The sequence below is a fragment of the Chelonia mydas genome, chromosome 5, assembly GCF_015237465.2.
Source record: "Chelonia mydas isolate rCheMyd1 chromosome 5, rCheMyd1.pri.v2, whole genome shotgun sequence".
Classification (NCBI taxonomy): domain Eukaryota; kingdom Metazoa; phylum Chordata; order Testudines; family Cheloniidae; genus Chelonia; species Chelonia mydas.
The window spans coordinates 131,758,048-131,781,600 of NC_051245.2; the positions used below are offsets into that span (position 1 = coordinate 131,758,048).

At 51.3% G+C, this 23,553-nt stretch overlaps 2 protein-coding genes across 12 annotated transcripts in view; one reads left to right on the top strand and one right to left on the bottom strand.

Moving 5' to 3' along the window:
* The window catches only part of TBC1D2 (TBC1 domain family member 2), a 39,444-nt gene extending 32,916 nt beyond the window's left edge, over positions 1 to 6,528 (bottom strand). For all 3 annotated transcript variants that reach the window (XM_037902373.2, XM_037902372.2, XM_037902371.2), the window contains exon 1: positions 6,447 to 6,528. The gene's annotated coding sequence lies outside the window, so the exon portion shown is untranslated. The remainder of the gene's footprint in view (positions 1 to 6,446) is intronic.
* A 623-nt stretch (positions 6,529 to 7,151) lies between these two features.
* ELP1 (elongator acetyltransferase complex subunit 1) overlaps positions 7,152 to 23,553 on the top strand; it is a 111,200-nt gene continuing 94,798 nt past the window's right edge. For 2 of the 9 annotated variants that reach the window (XM_043547637.1, XM_037902369.2), the window contains exons 1-4: positions 8,675 to 8,812; positions 9,649 to 9,843; positions 17,640 to 17,792; positions 19,104 to 19,185. In XM_043547637.1, coding sequence (XP_043403572.1) covers positions 8,738 to 8,812; positions 9,649 to 9,843; positions 17,640 to 17,792; positions 19,104 to 19,185 — 505 coding nt within the window. In that variant the 5' untranslated portion in view covers positions 8,675 to 8,737. Of the gene's footprint in view, positions 7,288 to 7,744; positions 7,764 to 8,642; positions 8,813 to 8,936; positions 9,456 to 9,626; positions 9,844 to 17,639; positions 17,793 to 19,103; positions 19,186 to 23,553 lie in introns of those variants that run through there. The other 7 variants (XM_037902367.2, XM_037902366.2, XM_037902363.2 and 4 more) reach the window with 7 other exon arrangements.

A 23,553-nucleotide genomic window follows, 5' to 3' on the forward strand; every position in this document is an offset into this window, starting at 1 on the left:
AGGGGAGTGTGTGCCTGCGTAGCTGGGAAGTTCCTCAGCTGGAGCCTTCCCATGCAGAGCTGATTACAGTGTCTGCATGTAACTGCAGCTGGGTGTGTCCTTACCTGTATGTGTGCTGGTGAAAGTGCAGGCTGGACACAGCGGTACAGTGTAAAGGGAGCCCAGGCTGGTGGGTCAGGGAGGCTCAGTGGTACCCCAGTTCCAGGTGGCACCCCTGCGGGGAACCTATCAGACACATTTTTCCATCTTTTTGACTGTTTGAACTCTGAAGTGCCAGAGACTCTAAACGGAAGCCAGAGATCGGCAGGGACTGCCTTCTGGGTCTGCCTGCACAGACAGTTTGAATTGATAGATTACCACAACTCTATCACTCTTAGGATTTAGATGGTAACTTGTTTGTGTGTATGCATTTGTTTGCTTTAACCTGTAAACAGCTCTCATTTCTTTTTCTAGTTAATAAACCTTTAGATAGTTTATTACAGGATTGGCTACAAGGGTTGTCTTTGTTGTCAGATCTAGGCTACCACTTGATCTGGGGTAAGCGACTGGTCTCTTGGGATTGGAAGCAACCTGAATTTGGAGTGATTTTTGGTGTAAGTGACCATTTATCACTAAGTACAGTTTGTCTGAGTGGCCAGGTAGACTAAGGGGACTGTCTTTGATTCCACAGTAAGACTGTTATAGTGATCCGGGAGTTCCCATCTGTTACTACTGGCTTGGAGAAATCTAATGGTAAAACACATCACCAGTTTGGGACGTCTGCATGGTTTTTGACAGTCTGCCCTCAGGCAGGCACTCATGGTCATGAGCCACTCCAGACAGAGTGACAATGGGTGTAGTCTTGGCAGGATTTCACATGCCACAGGTCAACTGGGTTTATAGATCATAACCCAGGGCTGTTAAAAGTTTATTGTAGTACTGAGAGCCACAATGAGTGAATCACAGTCACAGGAGGATCTTCACACAAAGACCTTGACGAATTACATAGAAATAGGGGAACAGCCCATAAAAAGAGAGCCTCAGATCAGGAACTGAAAGCTTTGCTCATAGACTTTGACCAAGGAGCAGGGTTTGAGGATTTCCTTACACCCCAGATGCCGCAGGGACCGCTGCAAGCAGAACTGTTCAGCTGAAGTTCCTGGAAGCCCAGAGAGAATGTGGGCACCAGATGGTGGAACTCTGAGTCAAGGAGAAGAAAGAAATTTAGGAGGCCGAGGAAAGAGCCTACCAAAGATGCAAAGCCCCCCACTGAAATCCAGGTGTCTTTGGTGAGCTTCCTCCTTGAACAACTAGAAGGTGAGGAAAGAGCATATCAAAAACAGATGGAAGCTCACGCACTGCACCTCAAAGTCCTGCAGCAGCAAAAGCAGTAGCCTCAAACTCTTAGTACATCCCCTCTCAAGAACAGGGAGTGGGAGGAAGCCTGCCCAATTTACCCAGAGACTGACTGCACTGAGGAGTTCCTGCCGACCTTTGAAAGACTGTGTGGGATCCATAAGAATCCAGAGGATAAGTGGAAGCCTATCCTCTTAACCAGATTAACTGGGAAAGCAAGACAAGTTTTTAATTAAATGAAGGAGGGTGATGCTATGGTGTATAAGAGACTTAAAGAAAATGTATTGAAAAGTTTTAAGATCACTCCTGAGTCCTATTGATTGAAGTAAAGAAATCTTAAAATGTTTGACAATATCATCCACGTGGAATGTGTGTGTGTAATTATATGCAAAAATGGGGTAGTAGAGGCAGGGCTGAAGGTAGCTCTAACAAACGGTTTAATTTGGTGGCAAAAGAGCAATCATGGGGGGGTGGGGTGGGGAGAAAACCTGGATTTGTGCTGGAAATGGCCCATCTTGATTATCATACACATTGTAAGGAGAGTGATCACCTTAGATAAGCTATTACCAGCAGGAGAGTGGGGTGGGGGGAGAGAAAACCTTTTGTAGTGATAAACACCCATTTTTTCATGGTTTGTATGTATAAAAACATCTTCTGTATTTTCCACAGTATGCATCCGATGAAGTGAGCTGTAGCTCACGAAAGCTTATACTCAAATAAATTGATTAGTCTCTAAGGTGCCACAAGTCCTCCTTTTCTTTTTGCGAATACAGACTAACGCGGCCGTTACTCTGAAACCTGTCATTTTGTGGACAGTCACTGATGAGGTAAAAGCAGCCATCTGTGACAAAAAGCCTTCCACAGTTTGGCGGCAGCAGAAATTGCTGATAAATATATTGAGTCAAGTGCTCATGGGGGGCGCAAACCCCAAAGAAAGGGAAATCCTTCTGTTCCCCAGGTTAAAAGAGGGGAGGGATCTAGGAATAAACCTAACCCCAACTTGGTTAAAAAACCTCAAGGGAGCCCAGAGTTTAAAACCTCTTACCCTAAGGGAAAGCAGACAGTCTGTCATCACTGTGGGGCTCCTGGCCATATAAAACAAAATTGCCCAAAATGTAAGGTCACCCCAAAATTGGCACCACCACCCTAACCATGAATGCCAATACTACGAACTTGATCCCAGAAGAAGTTGCAAAAGAGGAGACTGGCCTCATAAACTATATTAGGACTGAGTCTTGGAAAGGTAGTAAAGAATTTATTAATATTTTTGCGTTGGCTGAATTTTCTGCGACTGTGCCCCTGGCTAAAGTCCACTTGGAGTGGAAGGATTCAAGGGTGATATTGTAGGCATTAGAAATTTACTGCCCGCTGATATTTTAATAGGTAATAACATTTTAGCCATGTCTAGTCTTATACCCCAGTCTCAAAGAAAGTATGGATCTGATTCACCTGCTTTGTCTGTGGTCAGCAGGGAAGGCTGCAAAGGGGAGGGAAATGCCCTCAGTTGCCTTCTGAAGAGGATTTGAAATTTTTTCTGTTGTGCCACAGTTTGCTCTGGGCTTAAGTGAAACTCAAAAGGAGTTTGTGACTTCCCAACAAGCGGACCCTTCTCTGAACAAGAGAGGGTTACAGCTCAGAATGATGCCTCGGCTGGGGAAAGAAAAGGTGGGGACTCAGTTGTGAGCCATTCTAGACAGCATGACAAAGGCCTGTTACTGGTTTGTATTGTTTTATTTGCTTTGTTTATATTATATTCTTAAATTATTCATTAGTCAACTGCAGAAAGGCTTTATTGCCCAAGGACCTGGGCCAGGCCTGTTCCTGCATCCACTGAAGTCTGTTTCTGTTCTGCAAATTTATGTTTGATGTCAAGGGGAGGAGAACCAGCCCCAGTAATAAGACAATTGGCAACAAATCCTCAGAGACAGAGAAGAAACGGCTTTGGGACAACTTGTTGAATGGCTGCTAGCCATGGGTCTTCTCTAGCTCTGAGCAATCGTGAGCACACTGCCCAAAGACCACGGTTTTGCTATGGATCTTTAACCTGGGGGTTGCCAATGTAAGTTTTAAGTCTGATTCAGAAAGAAAAACTGAAGAAAGGTCAGGAAGACACACACCTCACCCCGATTGTTTGGGCAGGGCAGACACACACCTTGCCCTGACTGTATTTTAGACCAAACTCGCTTTTACAGGAGGAAGTTCCTGTGACACTGACACCAGGTAACCCTCACATTGGAAGTTACCTCAAAAGCTGCAGGAGAGCCATGGGACTTAGAGCCTAACTCTATATTTCCATGACAAATGCAGGAAAAGGTAGATGTAACAAGTGGAGAATGCTGGATTAGAGCAGGGACCAACACGGCTGTACCCACTACCTTAACCCTGCCTGTCTCAGAGAGGGAGCTCCTCCTGCCTCGGCCAAACACCCACCATACGCAGGTATTTAACATGTGGACTTGAAGCACTGACAACACTGCAAGGCCTGCTGAATAGTGACTGAAAAAATCAAATCCAGCCCACAATCACGCAGGGGCACCATTCAGCCCACCCATTACCAGGTATAAACAACTGGGGACTGAGAGAACTAGAAATCCTCCTGGCTGCAGGGGACAATTCTGCCTCCCACTGAGGGGCTGGAGGGAATTTACCTCCCCCTGGGACTGGTTATTCCACAACTGTCCACTATGGGGTCTCTGGCACCTTCCTTGAGGCAGCTGGCGTCTGCCCCCTCTGCCAAAGGCACTGCACTGCCGGGAAAGGGGGTAGCCCCAGGACACCGCTGCTGCCCCCTCTGCCCCATGGGGCGGTGTGTGTGTGTGTGTGGGGTAACCCCTGGACACTCCCTGCCCCCCCTGCCGGAGGTACTGCACTGCCGGGATGGGCGGTAGCCCCAGGACACTGCTTCTGCCCCGTGGGGTGGTATGTGAGGGGGTAACACCTGGACACTCCCTGCCCCTCTGCCCTGTAGGGCGGTGTGTGCGTGGGGGGTAACCCCAGGACGCTCCCTGCCCCCTCTGCCCCGTGGGGCGGTGAGTGTGGGGGGGGGGTAACCGCTGGACGCTCCCTGCCCCGTGGGGCGGTGTGTGGGGGGGTGACCCCAGGACGCTCCCTGCCCCCTCTGCCCCGTGGGGCGGTGAGCGTGTGTGTGGGGCTAATCGCTGGACGCTCCCTGCCCGCTCTGCCCCATGGGGCGGTGTGTGTGGGGGGGTGACCCCAGGACGCTCTCTGCCCCCTGTGCCCCATGGGGCGGTGTGTGTGCATGTGTGTGGGGGTGACCCCAGGACGCTCCCTGCCCCCTCTGCCCCGTGGGGCGGTGTGTCGGGGGGTGACCCCAGGACGCTCCCTGCCCCGTGGGGCGGTGTGTGGGGGGGTGACCCCGGACGCTCCCTGCCCCCTCTGCCCCGTGGGGCGGTGAGCGTGTGTGTGGGGCTAATCGCTGGACGCTCCCTGCCTGCTCTGCCCCATGGGGCGGTGTGTGTGGGGGGGTGACCCCAGGACGCTCTCTGCCCCCTGTGCCCCATGGGGCGGTGTGTGTGCATGTGTGTGGGGGTGACCCCAGGACGCTCCCTGCCCCCTCTGCCCCGTGGGGCGGTGTGTCGGGGGGTGACCCCAGGACGCTCCCTGCCCCCTGTGCCCTGTGGGGTGGGGGGGGTGACCCCGGACGCTCCCTGCCCCCTCTGCCCCGTGGGGCGGAGAGCGTGTGTGTGGGGGTAATCGCTGGACGCTCCCTGCCCGCTCTGCCCCATGGGGCAGTGTGTGTGTGTGGGTGACCCCAGGACGCTCCCTGCCCCCTGTGCCCCGTGGGGCGGGGGGGGTGACCCCAGGACGCTCCCTGCCCCCTGTGCCTCGTGGGGCGGGGGGGTGACCCCAGGACGCTCCCTGCCCCCTGTGCCCCGTGGGGTGGTGTGTGTGTGTGTGTGTGTGGGGTGACCCCAGGACGCCCCCTGCCCCCTGTGGCGTGGGGGGGGGTGACCCCGGACGCTCCCTGCCCCCTCTGCCCCGTGGGGCGGAAAGCGTGTGTGTGGGGGTAATCGCTGGACGCTCCCTGCCCGCTCTGCCCCATGGGGCGGTGTGTGTGGGGGGGTGACCCCAGGACGCTCCCTGCCCCCTCTGCCCCGTGGGGCGGTGTGTCGGGGGGTGACCCCAGGACGCTCCCTGCCCCCTGTGCCCTGTGGGGTGGGGGGGGTGACCCCGGACGCTCCCTGCCCCCTCTGCCCCGTGGGGCGGAGAGCGTGTGTGTGGGGGTAATCGCTGGACGCTCCCTGCCCGCTCTGCCCCATGGGGCAGTGTGTGTGTGTGGGTGACCCCAGGACGCTCCCTGCCCCCTGTGCCCCGTGGGGCGGGGGGGGGTGACCCCAGGACGCTCCCTGCCCCCTGTGCCTCGTGGGGCGGGGGGGGTGACCCCAGGACGCTCCCTGCCCCCTGTGCCCCGTGGGGTGGTGTGTGTGTGTGTGTGGGGGGGGTGACCCCAGGATGCCCCCTGCCCCCTGTGCCCTGTGGCGTGGGGGGGGTGACCCCGGACGCTCCCTGCCCCCTCTGCCCCGTGGGGCGGAGAGCGTGTGTGTGGGGGTAATCGCTGGACGCTCCCTGCCCGCTCTGCCCCATGGGGCGGTGTGTGTGGGGGGGTGACCCCAGGACGCTCCCTGCCCCCGCTGCCCCGTGGGGCGGTGTGTGTGTGTGTGGGGGGGGGGGGTGACCCCCGGACGCTCCCTGCCCCCGCTGCCCCGTGGGGCGGTGTGTGTGTGTGTGGGGGGGGTGACCCCAGGACGCCCCCTGCCCCCTGTGCCCCGTGGGGCGGTGTGTGTGTGTGTGTGGGGGGTGACCCCAGGACGCCCCCTGCGCCCCGTGGGGCGGTGTGTGTGTGGGGGGGTGACCCCAGGACGCCCCCTGTGCCCCGTGGGGCGGTGTGTGTGTGTGTGGGGGTGACCCCAGGACGCCCCCTGCCCCCGCTGCCGGAGGCGCCGCACTGCCGGGGTGGGGGTAGCCCCTGGACACGGCGGCGCCGAGCCGGAGGGTCGCGGGGAGCCCGGGGCGGAGCCGCCGCCGCCGGGATCCGCACGCTCTGGGTGGGGCCCTGGCCCGCAGCCCGCCCGGGCCCGCGCCGCCCTTACCCGGCTCGCGGCGCCCGCTCCGCTCCGCTCCCGGCCGCCGCCCGCCCGCTCGGGGACTGGCCGGGAGCGCGGGCCTGGGGCGGCGCCCGGGCGGAGAGAGGCGGGGTGCGGGCGGCCCCGCTCCGCCCAGAGCCGGCCCCGGGGGCGGGGGGTCTCGGCTGCGGAGCCCATTGCCCAGAGGAGGTTGCGGGGCAAGTCCCGCCCGCCCGCCACACGCCGACCCGCCCGGCTCGGGGTCAGCGCTGCCCCCGCCGCTGCCCTCGCCGCACCGGGCGATCCCGGCACCGCCGCCCGCGGCGCCGGGGCTGCCTCCCGGGGGCTTTGCCGGGATCCCCGCAGCCGCCCGCCCTGGCTCGCCGGGGCAGAGCGGCCCCCGGGCGGGGAAAGTGCACGGCGAGAGCACGTCCTTGCCCGTAGCACCAGGACTCGCCTTCCAGCGGGCTGGCCGGAGGGGCGCGCTGGGAAACGTTTCAAACCCGATCGGCCAAAGCCCCGAACCCTGGCCCGAGCCCCAGCGCCGAAGGCCGGACCCCCGGTGCGCCCCACTGGGCAGGAGCCCTGAGCCCTGGCAAGCCCCGGGGGGCTGCAGGTCTGAGCCCCGGCGCCTCCTGCAGCCCCAGGCCCCGCTGCCCGGGAGCTGAACTCCGGGGCCCCGAAGCGGGTGGGGGTTTCCAGGAAAGGCTCTGTGGGAGCGGGACAGGAGGACGGGGGGCACCCTGGAGAGAAAGACAGTTACTCGAGCATAAGCTTTCGTGGGCTACAGCCCACTTCTCCGGCTGCAGAGACTGGACCATGGGGTGAGAAGAGGGGCAGGTCGATACACGCACGGAGAGCATGCAAAGTAAGGGGCTAATTAGTTAAGCTGAGCTATTATCAGCAGGAGAAATAGTGATCATCGAGATGGGCCCTTGAGCCAGTTGACAAGAAGGTGTGAGGACACTTAGCCTGGGAGACTCAATCTGTGTCTTCAGTCCTAGACTGTCCGGAGGGCATCTAGTCCCGCCCCTGCTCAAAGCAAGGCCAAGGCCAGATCCCTACAGGGCCCCTCAAGGATCGAACTCACAACCCTGGGTTTCGCAGGCCAATGCCCAAACCACTGAACTTTTCCTTCCTTCCCCCCGAATTAATATGCAAACTAGATGCCATTAACTTGGGCCTGACTAGGGACTGGGAGAGGCTGGGCCATTGCACCCATTGAATCTCTTGCCCCCTGTCCAGCACCCCCACGCCTGCCTGCCCCCTGTCTGGAAGGGGCCGGCTCCAGGGGCGCGACCGAGGGGGGGTTTCTCCTGCTGATCAGACGGCTCCGCCGAACTGGTGAGCCCCTCGCGGTCCGTGTGACAACGCCCAGCGTCCCCCCCCCGTGCTCCCCGGCTACCCCCCATGCTCCCGCTCCCCCCCGTGCTCCCGCTCCCTGCCCCCCCTGTGCTCCCGCTCCCTGGCTCCCTCCCCCCCGTGCTCCCGGCCCCCCCCCCCCCGCTCCCTGGCTCCCTCCCCCCCGTGCTCCCTGGCCCCCCCCATGCTCCCGCTCCCTGGCTCCCTCCCCCGGCCGTGCTCCCGCACCCCCCCCCTCCGCTCCCTGGCTCCCTCCCCCGGCCGTGCTCCCGGCCCCCCCCATGCTCCCGCTCCCCCCATGCTCCCCGGCCCGGTCTCGGCAGCCAGGGGAGCGAGCGGGCTCGTCTCCCGCCGCCACGAGTCCGCCCGCTCCTTCCGCGGTGCCGCGCTGACCCCGGTGCGACCCGGGCCCGCCGCGTGGGCGGCTCCGGAGGAGCCGTGGGGGACGCGCCGCCCGGCGGACTCAGGCCCCTGTTCGGAGCCGGTCCCACGCCAGCTCGTCAGGGAGCCGGGTGAGACCCCGGGCCGCAGCCCCCCTAACCCCACGCGGGGGGTGACCCGGCCGTGCTGGGGGGGGCGCACTGACCCCCCCCCCCGTTTCCCGCCCGGCCAAGGCTGCAGGTGCTTGAGGAAGCTGCCGCCCGGCCTGGAGGGCAGCTCGGGGGGGACGGGGAGCTCAGTGGCTTGGGCACTGGCCTGCTCACCCAGGGCTGTGAGTTCAATCCTTGAGGGGGCCATTTAGGGATGGGGGCACACATTGGGGCTCGGCCCTGCTTTGAGCGGGGGTGGGACTAGATGACCTCCTGAGGTCCCGCCCAACCCTGGGAGTCCATGGGTCTCGGGGGGGGGCAGCGGAGCCGGGGCGCGAGCCCAGCCTCGAGCCTGCGACAACCCGAAACGCGCCGGCGCATGCGCCCCGCCGCTGGCCTGCCTGGGCGGCAGCCCCTCTCCTGCGCATGCGCCTCCCGGCAGCGCCAGTCGCGGCTCCAAGATGGCAGCGCCCGTCTCCTGAGCGGCGGCGCAGGCGCGCGGTGAGCAGCGCCCCGGGCCCGTCCCCGTGGCCGGCCCTGCCTGGGGGCGCCCCCTGCCGCCGAGCCGGTGCCCTGTGCCCGCCGCCCGCCCGGGGTCTCTCGCGTTGTCCGGGCGGCCCGCGTGCTCCCGGGCCGAGCCTGCAAACCCCGCGGGGGGGGCGATAAAACCTCCCCGGAGAGCCCCTGCTGCCCCCCCGGCGGGCCTGGCCGGGGGCCTCCCCGTGCGGGCTGGGGGGCCGCTCGAGTGACCCGCAGCCCCCCCCGCGGCTCTGGCTGCGGGCAGCCGGCCGCCCTTGCCGGTGCGCGTAGGCCGCCGCCCCGGGGGAGCCCGGCTGGTCTCGGTGCTGTCGTGACAAGGCCTTGCCCACGGCAGACAAAAAGAAAACAAATGAAAATCCTGCTCGTGGTGGGGATCTTGCCCCTGTTCGGGTTCCTGGGGTGCCCCTTGCTCTTGTGTCCGCCTGAGGCTGAAGAGCAGTGACTGCCTTTTCCCCGTTCCCCCGCTCACGGGTTTGTCTGCTTTCCGCAGTGCCTGCCCTGCTCACCGTCTCCCTAAAGTAAGTAGGCCCCGTCCTTCCTCGGACTCGCTCTTTCCTCTGGAGGCAGTCACATAAGTCCTTTCTCAGGCTCAGTATACAGCTCCCTCTCTAAAAGAAAAGGAGTACTTGTGGCACCTTAGAGACTAACCAGTTTATTTGAGCATAAGCTGTAGCTCACGAAAGCTTATTTTGGTTAGTCTCTAAGGTGCCACAATTCCTCCTTTTCTTTTTGCGAATACAGACTAACACGGCTGCTACTCTGAAACCAGCTCCCTCTCTGTGTGTTTGTTTTAATAGCTCTTTGGGGGATTGCATTTCTCCAGTTCCTGTGTTGCTGACACAATGAGAAATTTGAAGTTACTGCACACTCGAGAGCATGGGCCTGTCCCGGCTTTGGGGAGTCCTCAGTGTTTCTGCCTCCGTGCAGACCAAGGGACGCTGCTCATTGGCTCAGAATATGGGATCCTGGAGCTGGACCCAGCCATTCGAGGGGTGAGTTACTGGTGGAAGTTCTAAAGCTTTGTTTAGGGCTGTTTTCCTGATGCTAATTGTGGGTTCATGCTTGCAGGATGGTAAATGTTTTCATGCTCATTGACTTACTGGGCATTCAGAGCACTCTGAGTGTTACAGGACTGGACCTGGAGACCAAACTTTTTTTTTTTTCTTGTTTCTTGTGGTCGCACACAGAGCAGTAGGTTGGCTTTGCCTGGCTGGAAATGCATTCTGCTGCCAGCAGTCTTGTTGTGGTGCCGCTGCCGTGTCTTGTGTTCCATCCACTGATATAGATCGAATCATCCCTTTGGATTGTAAACGCCTTAGTTTCAGTCCCGGTCCCCGCCAGGTTCTGTACAGCAGTGAGCACGCTATAGCTGCAGCACCGAGCACACGTAGGCTTTGTTTAGTGCCGACATTATGTCTGCAGTACTGCAGGGTACACCAGCAAAAGTCTCAGCTCTGAAGAAAGCTTCCAGTCTAGAAGGCAGACATGTATAATAATGAAAATGTGGATTTATGTCCTGGTAAAGTTACATGTCCTGTCCAATTCAGTTCTTTCTGCCACTGCAGAGGGTACTAAAACAGGAAAGTTGGAGAACTCTCACTGAATTCATAAAAGAGGCGTTTAGATTGGTGCCTGGTGAAGTTCCCCTTCTACTGTACGGGAATGATAGGAGTCAATCAAGCTTGATCAGCAGGAGAAACCACCCCTCGGTCGCGCCCGTGGAGCCGGCCCCTTCCAGACAGGGGGCAGGCAGGCGTGGGGGTACTGGACAGGGGGCAAGTTACTGGCATCTAGTTTGCATATTAATTCAAGGGGGGGAGGGAGAGCTCGGTGGTTTGGGCATTGGCCTGCGAAACCCAGGGTTGTGCGTTCAATCCTTGAGGGGGCCGTGTAGGGATCTGGGGCAAAAATTGGGGCTTGGCCCTGCTTTGAGCAGGGGGCGGGACTAGATGCCCTCCGGAGAGTCTAGGACTGAACACACAGATTGACTCTCCCCAGGCTAAGTACAAAGCATGTTATGAGCCATTATTTTTGACTGCTTAGTTGAGGCTCATAAGCAAAGAACTGCCATAGACATGAGCTTATCCATGAGTGAACTCCTCTGTAGCCCTGTTCCTGCAGTGTGCAGGAGCTCCGCTCTAAGCCTGCACAGCTCAGTTGCTCCTCAGAAGACTACATCTTCATTAAAAAGGGGGCTATACTAAGAGTCTGTCAACGGAGGTCCAGAGAGACCAAGTACCTTGCCCACAGACACAGTGAGACACAAGAGCCGAGGTCAGACCCAGAACTCTGACTGTAACCGTTAGACACGTTGTCTTGTAACCAGCGCATCAAGTTCTCTTGGCTTTTAAAGCACTCTGATGCCTAAGGGGTAAAGCATCTGAGGTGCATTATCAGGTTTAGTCAGGCTTTGTGTTGATGCTGCTTCATTCTCGCCCCTTGCTTCTGCCACTCCTTCTCAGCTTCTTGGCTCTGCCACAGGCAGAGTCGATATGCCTCCCCTCTCCCATTTTTTCATAGTTCTCAAGGGCAGAAGGAGCTTTAATTATATAAAGGGACACAGCTGAGTACTTAAATTCTGATATTGAATCTAGTTTGGAGCCATTCCATTATGGAGGTGTGATGGAGTGTACTTGCCCTGCACTGGACAAGGAGGCGTTATCCGTGACTCTGGGCAGAGGAAGCCATGCCCCCCTTCACCCCTGCTGTGCATGCTCCAACTGGAGCATCAGTACAAAAGGGAGCAGCCCAGCTCAGTCAGGGTGGACCATGGAGGAGAGAGGCTCCTGCCCGGGAACCCCAGATTGTGGAGGCTAGAGATGCCGAGACACGGGCGGATATCTGGCTACCTGCAGACGCCTGAGAGACGTTGGAACCGTCGGGTGCCTCACAGGCCAAAGACCCCAGACACCCATGGACCAAGTCACTGGAAGACTGAGTAAGAAGCAGCCCAGGGAGACTAGCTATTGATCCGGTTGTAGAACCAAGCAATAAGTCAGTGTGTTTTGGTCAGATCCCCGCTCACTCAGTGATGAATACGCTCTCCGCTGAAAGGGCCCTGAGCTGGGACCTGGTGGACTAGGGAGGGCCTGGGTCCCCCTACCACTGGCCACCATCTCTGGCCATCAGGCCACATAGCCTGGCTAAGGAGGATAGTCATATTGACTCTGGCCTCTGGCCCATGCAGCCCTGTGAGGAAGGGCAGCCGTATTGACTCTGGCCACTAGACCACACAGCCTTCGAGGGAGGGGCACCATATTGATTCTGGTCACTAGCCATGACGGCCCTGAGGCTAAGGGCGGGCAGGTGAACTCAACTACGGGGCTAACGCCCTTTTCCCTGCCTCAAAGGGGGACAGGATGTACTTGCCACACGACAGGGGGGTAGATGATCTCAGGTATTTAATGTTGTCATTTCAACCCTCAAACTTCCTTTTAAGCAGGGTGGATTTGACACTAGTCAGGAAGACTCAATTTAATCATGGATTTCTACATAAAAGTGCATTCTTGATGGTGGCTATAACTTTAATACATATTCTTCACAACTCAGAGATAGATGTAAGTTTAATTTTTAGAAGGTACACACTGTACATTTTTAAAGCAATTTCTTTTGAAAACTTTTCAGATTAGTTTTACAGCTATATCAGAAAACGAATGATTGTTTGGTTATTTCATTTACTAAAGGTAATTGAACCAGATATTTTTGAAGTCATTGGGAGGTGAACTATCTCCAGTTCAACAGGTTAATCGTTAATATTTGGAGGATTTTCTTGCCATGCTGTATTAGGAGGAGAACATCACCAGACAGACATTTAAATTGTTTTATTTAACTAAAACAGCAACTTTACATATTCTGGATTTTTTTCTTCAACAGCAAACATAATATTTTAACAAAACAAGCAATGAATTTTTGAATTTAAACGTTCAAGTTTTTTAAAATCAGGTTTGTTTTTGTAAAAATTTTTTTCATCAATTACCTCTTTTTGTAATCTTCTGATTCTTATCACAAGCTTATCTATGGTGGTTTCTGGATGATGGAGGGTTTTTTTTCTTTTTGCTACATGTCATAGACTGTGGCTATGTAACATACATGATGTGACTGAAACACTATCATTGGCAAATAACACTGAAACTATAGAAAATGATGGTGATCTTGAAGGTGGATAGTCTTCAGAATCCTGTATGTTGAGGATGGATTCTCCTAAACAAAATAAGTCAATACAGTTATTTAATTATTAGTACCGTTCTGCTCATTTAGTATTACTCATTGCATTCACTGACACTCAGTACTGCTTTAAAGGTGAAATTGTAAAGGAAAGATCTGCCTATTTCAGCTATTTATTTTTTATCACAACTGCATCTAAGATTATAGTACCATAGAGTAACAACTATATTTTTTGCTCAAACATGAGAATTCAAGAATAGTCCAGAAGGAAGACAGGCAGTTCTTAAGAAAGAAGTATGATATTAAAAAGTTTACCAACCTGATGAACATGTCTGAACATGCAGGATCTTCAATGCAGTTTCCTCCTGAGAAACATAGAATCATAGAATATCAGGGTTGGAAGGGACCTCAGGAGGTCATCTAGTCCAACCCCCTGCTCAAAGCAGGACCAAGCCCAAACTAAATCATCCCAGCCAGGGCTTTGTCAAGCCTGACCTTGAAAACCTCTAAGGAAGGAGATTCTACCACCTCCGTAGGTAATGCATTCCAGTGCTTCACCATCCTCCTAGTGAAAAAGTTTTTCCTAATATCCAACCTAAACCTCCCCCACTGCAACTTGAGACCATTACTCCTTGTTCTGTCATCTGCTACCACTGAGAACAGTCTAGATCCATCCTCTTTGGAACCCCCTTTCAGGTAGTTGAAAGCAGCTATCAAATCCCCCCTCATTCTTCTCTTCTGCAAACTAAACAATCCCAGTTCTCTCAGCCTCTCCTCATAAGTCATGTGTTCCAGTCCCCTAATCATTTTTGTTGCCCTCCGCTGGATGCTTTCCAGTTTTTCCACATCCTTCTTGTCGCGTGGGGTCCAAAACTGGACACAGTACTCCAAATGTCGAATAGAGGGGAATGATCATGTTCCTCGATCTGCTGGCAGTGCCCCTACTTATACAGTCCCAAATGCCATTAGCCTTCTTGGCAACAAGGGCACACTGTTGACTCATATCCAGCTTCTCATCCACTGTAACCCCTAAGTCCTTTTCTGCAGAACTGCTGCCTAGCCATTCGGTCCCTAGTCTGTAGTGGTGCATGGGATTCTTCCTTCCTAAGTGCAGGACTCTGCACTTGTCCTTGTTGAACCTCATCAGATTTCTTTTGGCCCAATCCTCTAATTTGTCTAGGTCCCTCTGTATCCTATTCCTACCCTCCAGCATATCTACCACTCCTCCCAGTTTAGTGTCATCTGCAAACTTGCTGAGGGTGCAATCCACACCATCCTCCAGATCATTAATGAAGATATTGGACAAAACCAGCCCCAGGACCGACCCTTGGGGCATTCCGCTTGATACCGGCTGCCAACTAGACATGGAGCCATTGATCACTACCTGTTGAGCCCGACAATCTAGCCAGCTTTCTGTCCACTTTATTGTCCATTCATCCAGCCCATACTTCTTTAACTTGCTGTCAAGAATACTGTGGGAGACTGTGTCAAAAGCTTTGCTAAAGTCAAGGAATAACACGTCCACTGCTTTCCCCTCATCCACAGAGGCAGTTATCTCGTCATAGAAGGGAATCAGGTTGATCAGGCATGACTTGCCCTTGGTGAATCCATGCTGACTGTTCCTGATCACTTTCCTCTCCTCTAAGTGCTTCAGAATCGATTCCTTGAGGACCTGCTCCATGATTTTTCCAGGGACTGAGGTGAGGCTGACTGGCCTGTAGTTTCCCGGATCCTCCTTCTTCCCTTTTTTAAAGATGGGCACTACATTACCCTTTTTTCCAGTCATCTGGGACCTCCCCCGATGGCCATGAGTTTTCCAAGATAATGGCCAATGGTTCTGCAATCACATCTGCCAACTCCTTTAGCACTCTCGGATGCAGCGCATCCGGCCCCATGGACTTGTGCTCGTCCAGCTTTTCTAAATAGTCCCGAACCATTTCTTTCTCCACAGAGGGCTGGTCACCTCCTCCCCATGCTGTGCTGTCCAGTGCAGGGGTCTGGGAGCTGACCTTGTTTGTGAAGACAGGCCCAAAAAAAAAAAAAAAAAAGCATGGAGTACATTAGCTTTTTCCATGTTCTCTGACACTAGGTTGCCTCCCTCATTCACTAAGGGGCCCATGCTACCTCATCCCCCTGGTCTGGTGGTCTATAGCAGACTCCCACCACGACATCGCCCTTGTTGCTCACACTTCTAAACTTAATCCAGAGACTCTCAGGTTTTTCTGCAGTTTCATACCAGAACGGAAGGAACACGTCTCATGATGTTGTTTCATTCGGGCAACCAGGCCTTGCATTTCTTTGTTGCACTGTTTGCATTTTGCACACATGCCTGTCTTACGGACGGGTAGAGGAACTTCATTAAAATATTCCGAAACTGGGTCTCTTTTACGGCCAGCTGACGTTATAGGTTTTCCCTTCTAGTGAGAGAATGGTATGGTAGATCTCAAATCAATGAAGGCTACACTCACAAAGACCTCAAGGCTTCTGGAATATGCTGCTCAAACAGTTTCACTTTTGTTTCTACTGCCTGTCCCTCCCTTCTCACGTTTATCTCCAGACTTCTTCTCCTTGTCCAGATCTATTCTGCCCCCAACGATCTTCTATTCATTGAACTTTTTGAAACTGCACTTTCAGAGAGAGGTAAGGGATTGACTCTGTGTACACAAATTTGCAGAGGGACAATAGGGTTGAGGTCTGTTATTTCTAACCTCTATATATTATTGATTGATTTATTTAAAAACATTTTTGCTGTTTAACAAGCATGTTATCTCTGGAGACACAAATCCACAGTTTGAGAACTGCAAAACTAAGCATCTCTGATGGTATCTTCTAGACTGAGCACTGGGTCCCATTGGGTAGATAGAAAGATTAACCTAAATCTATATAGAAGCCCCCTGAACCCCATAAGATTGGGTCCCTAATCCATGAACTATTGGAATTTATTTACAAAACTTTTCTTACATTACATGAATATATTGTCTCTTACTATAGAATAAGAATTTATAATCCCTATTTCATAATGAGATATCTTTGAGCCATAATGTATCTTAATTAAAACTATCTTTGGGTAGGTTTTTTCCTCCAAAAGCATTTTATCAAAAAAATCAGATTTTTTTAATTTTGTTTTTTAAAAAAATCATAGATTTTTATCCACCCTGCTTTTAAGATCAGTGCTACAGCAGGAAAGAAATTGTAACTGCATCGTCGTGGGTGGTGTTACCCCAAGATGCATTTGGCCAATGTTTTGCAAAACTTGTACAAGCATTGTTGCGTGCTCGTCCCGCTAGCTACAGCAGCCGTGAACTCGTAGGTAGGACTTGAAAAGGTACAGAAGTTGTCTTGCAGATGAAGATGTAACCTGAATATGGTGTAAATTTCAGTTCCACTCAGAACACAAGGGAAGAGAAGTTTTTCTGTCTTCCTTATGAGCCCTTGCTTTGTGGCAGTGCTTCCTCTGGGAGGGTGGGCCCAGTTGTCCCTGGAATCTGTTAGTACTGCACAGATTTCTCTGGGAGGCATGCTGCAGGCAGCATGAGGCACTTCTCTCCCTTGCTGAGTGCACTCTGTCTGCTGCAGTCCCAGGCTGCAGCTTTTGACCAAGTGACTGAATACTCTGAAACCTCGATCCCTCCCATTTTGCTTAAGAGTATGCTTTGCTACTGCCCTGCAGCTAGCTTGCTCCCCCGTACTCTATTCTGTAACTCTGTTGATGGAAGAGTTCTCATACTTCCCTGGTGTCAGGTGATGAGGAAGGACACTTCTATAGAATCTCCATGCTGATTCTAGTGACACTGTCAACCTGAAATCTAGTGAATTACAAAAATCAAGTTAAGTCATTAAATATGCTCGCCCCGCTTTGACATGCACGCACACACACATCACCTGCCAGTATGCATGGTTTTACAGTCACCGTTTTAGGATTTATAATTGCTTTTCTTTCCTCATTTGCTGTGTGAAAGGCCCACACAGGTCGGGGAAGCTGATTGACTATTTCCGCTGTACAAGTACAACTGGCGCTAAAAAATGTGCTCTCCAGTGTACCTAGTAAAGAAGCTAAAGAAGAGGAGAGGAGGCTTTTCTCTAATCTTCTAGCTATAGTATTCTGATGTGTAGTTTGTAAAACCAGCATGTGAAAACATTTCAGTCATTTGTATTTAAGGTGGTGCTATCCCTCTGCTGTCTATATGATCCTTCAGAAACGTTGGAGCAAATTCAGCAGGAACTTGCACCTTCTTATGATCTTCTTCTTCTTCCATTTGATGTGGGGGGCATAGGGGCCATAAAATGATACTTAATGGGACACGTTCTGTGAAGGAACGTTGCCATTTGTTGATTGATCTTTCACCTAAATAATCAGTTTGAAAAGCAATGAAATATTCCGATGTAACTGAGAATAAAGTCAGGTATTTCCTTGTCTGATGTCTGAGATGCCTGGCTCAGTGGTGGTGAGTTCTCTTAAATCTTACTGTTCCATGTGAGGTAATATTTGTGCTGTATTTCTTGGAGATGTTGGGTGCCTAGAGTGTATAGATAGTTCTCTCCCCCCCCCCCCCCCCCCCCCGGATTTGTATAAATCTAAACAAAGTAACATGTCATTTTCTGATTGTCTGTTCTCTCTGTCTAGGTGACGAATGAAATTTCCTTGACTGTGGATGGTTTTCTGCCAGAAGATGGAAGTGGCCACATTGTGGGCATTGAAGATCTGCCGGATGAGGAGTGTGTGTGTGTTGCTACGGCAGCTGGAGATGTTATACTGTGCAACCTCAGTACAAAGCAGGTAAGCTGGAAGGTAAAAGGAGAAGTCATAGCCTGCCTCCATTCTTACCCATGTAGCCTTACTGACTTCTCTGGGGTTTTTTGGGTGTAACTGAGGGCAGAATTTATATAACTTGGAAGTGTTGGTCATCCAGTTAATTCCTTGACAATGAAAAATAATGAAGCATTGGGAACTGTGCCCCTACCCCAATGCCTGCCCGGGAGTCCTACTGAAATCGGTTAATTTGTTAACCTCCGAGCAAAATGTTATTTAAAAACAAAGCTGAATTATAAACCTAACATATTTATCAGTTAGTGCAGAACATCTTCAGAGAAAACTAATCTATATTAGAATCATGTTTCTTATGTATAGATCTCATTTAAAGACTAAAAGGTTTACATTCCATGATTAAAGGTCATAAAACATAACTGCCAGGCAATATTAATGAGAAACCAGAACCGTTTAGCCCAGGGAATAGCGCAGTGGACTGGGACGTCAGACTTGGTTTGGGGTGGGGTTCTAGTCCATGCTCTGCTATGGATTTGTGTGCGATCTTGGGCAAGTTGCTTAAACTCACTAGCGTCCTATCTATAATGACGCTTCCTGAAGATCTGCTGTTGTACTCCAACTGGTGCAGTTGCAAAGGAAGTAGCAGCAAGGGGAGTGCTAGAATAGGCAGGGCAAGCTCCAGGGTTAAGTGACACCCTGACAGCCAGTCTGTGCTGAAACTTGGATAGCTGCTATTTCCATCTCAGCCAACTTTGTTCACATGTGGCATATTTTGCAAATGTCACTCAGACTTTAATAAAAAAAAAAAAAAAAGCATATTCTGAAGACTGTGTAAAGTATTGTCATTTTAGTGTATGAAAGATCATGTCCTATAATATGTATTAACTACTTGTCTAATGCGCTAGAGATGATATTTTCTGGCATGAGCACTAGGGTCAGAGTTAAGGTTTAGCTTCTGATCTTGTATGTCTTGGCTTTACAGATTGATGTCTCAGCCTTAACATTGTTTTAATGCTCACTGTTTTGCTTGGAATATATTTTGGTGTCTTGAAATTCACTGTGTGTGTACGGAGACTCCTTGTATGTAAGACTGAGTCATTTTGCAGGTATCTGGAGTTTCCCTTCTCTTCACCAAAAGGAATTGGGCCTGTTACCAGAGCACAGCTCTGGCAATCATGAGCAGCCACAGCTAGTGCAATTGTCATCTCCCCGAGCTCCTTGTAAATCAGAACAATACATTGGAGAGACATTCCTTTCTTGCTGTTGCATATGTATCACCCATACATACACAAATACCTCACGCTGCTCATTGCTCTCTTACAGCTCGAATGTGTTGGGAGTGTGGACACTGGTCTGACCACCATGAGCTGGAGTCCTGACCAGGAGCTTGTCCTGCTGGTTACAGGTACAGATGATCGTCTGTTTGTAAACTCTGTTGAGCAAATACAAGATAGTTTAGTGTAGCCTTTCATAATTTTTCATAGGGTCAAATTCTGCCCCTTTGCTCACCCTGAACTATGCTTGCGTAATCCAGTTACCTGGCCCTGAACAATTATGACACACACACGTTCTGATTTCAGCAGCTTTACAGATCTCTCTCAAGGAAGTAAAATCTGGTGTTGGATCCAGAAAAGCTGGGATAGGTGTGTTAAATTCCTTGCGACAGCCTTCATAGGAGAAATGGCTTCTCATCCTTTCTGTTAGAGGCAACAGCAAAAGATAGTCATAAAGCTGAAGCCCAGAAGGGATCACCAGATGATCTAGTCTGACCTCCTATATAGCACAAGCCATTAACATCACCCAGCAAAACCCGACAAATGAAATTAGTCTCCTGAGGGTTGTAATATATTGGTCTAAACTAGGGCTGTCAAGCGATTAAAAACATTAATCGCGATTAATCATGCGATTAAAAAACATCCAGCAGTGCATTGTTAAACAATAATAGAATAATATTTAAATAGTTTTGGATGTTTTCTACATTTTCAAATATATTAATTTCAATTACAACACAGAATACAAAGTGCACAGTGCTCACTTCATATTTATTTTTATTGCAAGTATTTGTACTGTAAAAAAACAAATCGTATTTTTCAATTCACCTAAGTACTGTAGTGCAATCTCTTTATTATGAAAGTTGAACTTACAAATGTAGAATTATGTACAAAAAAAACCTGCATTCAAAAACAAAACAAGGTAAAATTTTAGAGCCTGCAAGTCCACTCAGTCCTTCTTGTTCACCCAGTCGCTGAGACAAACAAGTTTGTTTACATTTGCAGGAGATAATGCTGCCCGCTTCTTGTTTACAATGTCACCTGAAAGTGAGAACAGGCATTCTCATGGCAGTGTTGTAGCCAGCGTCGGGAGATATTTATGTGCTAGCTGCGCTAAAGATTCATATACCCCCCCAATGCTTCAACCGCCATTCCATACTGATGATGGGCTGTACTCAGTAACAGTCCCAAGCAGTGTGGTCCGATGCATGTTCATTTTCATTATCTGAGTCAGATGCCACCAGAAGAAGATTAATTTTCTCTTTGGTGGTTCAGGTTCTGTAGTTTCCGCATGTGAGTGTCGCTCTTTTAAGAATTCTGAAAGCAGGCTCCACACCTCATCTCTCTCAGATTTTGGAAAGCACTTCTGATTCTTAAACCTTGGATCGAGTGCTGTAGCTATCTTTAGAAATATCACATTGGTACCTTCTTTGCGTTTTGTGAAATCTGCAGTGAAAGTGTTCTTAAAATGAACAACATGTGCTGGGTCATCATCCAAGACTGTTATATCATGAAATATATGGCAGAAGGTGGGTTAAACAGCCAGGAACATACAATTCTTCCCCAAGGAGTTCAGTCAGAAATTTAATTAACATATTATTTTTTTAATGAGCGTCATCAGCATGGAAGCTTGTCCTCTGGAATGGTGATCAAAGCATGAAGGGGCATACGAATGTTTAGCATATCTGGCATGTAAATACCTTGCAGTGCTGGCTACAAAAGTGCCATGCAAATGTCTGTTCTCACTTTCTGGTGACATTGTAAATAAGGGCATGGCTACACCTGCAGATGTAGAGCACTGGGAGTTAAACCCGCCTTCAGCGAGCGCAGTAGGCAAAGCGCTGCAGTCTGTCCATGCTGACAGCGCACTGGCGTGGCCACATTTGCAGCATTGGGAGCAGTGCATTATGGGCAGCTATCCCAGCATGCAAGTGACTGCGACATGCTTTTCAAATGGGGGATGGGGTGGAGTGTGACAGGGAGTGTGTTGTGTGTATGGGGGGGGGGGAGAATGGGTTTTTGGGGTGCTGAGTGTCAGCGTGCTGTCTTGTAAGTTCAGACCCCCCTCCCCCCACCTCTCTCTCACTCACTCAAAGCAATCAGTAAACGTTTGCGTTTTCTCGGCGCTGATAAGCAGCCAGCTTCTCCGAAAGGGAGCTTTAAAAGGGCATTTCGTCATTCCTGCATCCGATTTCACACAACAATGAGAAGAGTGGCCACTTGACTTAAGGGGATTATGGGACATTTCCGGAGGCTGATCGGAGCACAGTAAAGCAACACCTCGTTCACACTGGCGCTGCAGCGCTCCAGCAGGGGCGCAGGAAATGTTATTCCACTCGCCGAGGTGGAGTACCAGCAGTGCTGTGGCTGCAGAGTCAAAGTGCTCTGCATACGTTGCCAGTGTGGACGGGTAGTGAGCTAGTGTGCCTGGGGCTCCTTTAATGTGCTGTAACTCGCAAGTGTAGCCAAGCCTTATCAAGAGGGCAGCATTATCTCCTGTAAATGTAAACAAACTTGTTTGTCTTAGCGATTGGCTGAACAAGAAGTAGGACTGAGTGGACTTGTAGGCACTGAAGTTTTACATTGTTTTGGTTTTGGGTGCAGTTATGTAACAGATTCTACATTTGTAAGTTGCACTTTCACAATAAAGAGTTTGCACTACAGTACTTGTATGAGGTGAATTGAAAAATACTATTTGCTTATTTTTACAGTGCAAATATTTGTAATAAAAATATACACTTTGATTTCAATTACAACACAAAATACAATATATATGAAAATGTAGAAAAACATCCAAAATATTTAAAAAATTTCAGTTGGTATTCTATTGTTTAACAGTGCAATTAAAACTGCGATTAATTTTTTTGAGTTAATTGCATGAGGTAACTGCGATTAATCAAAGCCCTAGTCTAAACTATTGTGTTCCAAAGACAGAACAGGAAGGCCTGAGGTGCCCAAGGTCCCTGGAATGGCAGGGAATTGATTAAGTGACATACACCAAGATAACCCTGGCAAGTGACCCGCATCCCAGGCTGCAGACGAAGGCAAAAAATCCCAAGGTCGCTGCCTGTCTGACCTGGGGGAAAATTTTTTCTTGACCCCACATATGGCCTGTTAGACCCTGAGCATGTGAGCAAGAACCAGCCACCTGAGAAAGAGACTTAGTGCCACCTCAAAGCATCAGCCCATACCAGCCAATGTCCTATCTCCACCCGTGGCCATCTCTGGTGCTTCAGAGGAAGGAGATGAAAAAACCCCAGAATACTTTGCGGGGGGGGGGGAGGGGGAGAGAGAATATCCTTTCCTGACCCTGTGGGTGACCAGCTGAAGACCTGAAGCATGACGTTTTTATGACTATCTGACATGGATCAGGAGGGACTCTAAGAGCTGCCAGGCCCTGCTATGCAATTCCTCTTGTACACGTCCAGCTTTCTCTCAAAATTAAGTTGTTTGCCTGCACAGCTCCTACTGGGAGACTTCCAGAACCTCACCCCTCTGATGGTTAGAAACCTTCAAATTTCCAGTCTGAATTTGTTCGTGGCCAGTTGATATCTTTTTGGTCTTATGCCAATATTGTCCTTTATCTTTGATAGCTCTTCTCCCTCCCTGTTGTCCGTTGTCCCCCCCCCCGATGTATTCATAGAGAGTAGTCACATCCCCTCTCGACCTTTGTTTTGCTAGGCTTAGCAAGCCTAACTCTTCCAGTCTCCCCTCATAAGATAGGCCCTCCATTCCCCCGATCACTTATCTGCACCAGTTCCGGTTTGAATTCATCTCTCTTGAACGTGGGTGATCAGAATTGTACGGGCTCCAGATGAGGTCTTACCAGTGCCTTGTAAAATGGCATTACTACTTCTCTCTCTCTCTCCTGAATATGTCCTGCCTGATGCATCATAGCATCATATTTGCCTCTTTCGTAACTGCATTACATTGGTGGCTCATTGTCATCCTGTTATCGACTAACACACCCAGGTCTCTTTCCTTTTCTGTCACTTAGAATCATAGAATATCAGGGTTAGAAGGGACCTCCGGAGGTCATTTAGTCCAACCCCCTGCTCAAAGCAGGACCAACCCCAACTAAATCATCCCAGCCAGGGCTTTGTCAAGCCTGACCTTAAAAACCTCGAAGGAAGGAGATTCCACCACCTCCCTAGGTAACGCATTCCAGTGCTTCACCACCCTCCTTGTGAAAAAGTTTTTTCTAATATCCAACCTAAACCTCCCCACTGCAACTTGAGACCATTACTCCTTGTTCTGTCATCAGCTACCACTGAGAACAGTCTAGATCCATCCTCTTTGGAACCCCCTTTCAGGTAGTTGAAAGCAGCTATCAAATCCCCCCTCATTCTTCTCTTCCGCAGACTAAACAATCCCAGTTCCCTCAGCCTCTCCGCATAAATCGTGTGTTCCAGTCCCCTAATCATTTTTGTTGCCCTCCACTGGATGCTTTCCAATTTTTCCACATCCTTCTTGTAGTGTGGGGCCCAAAACTGGACACAGTA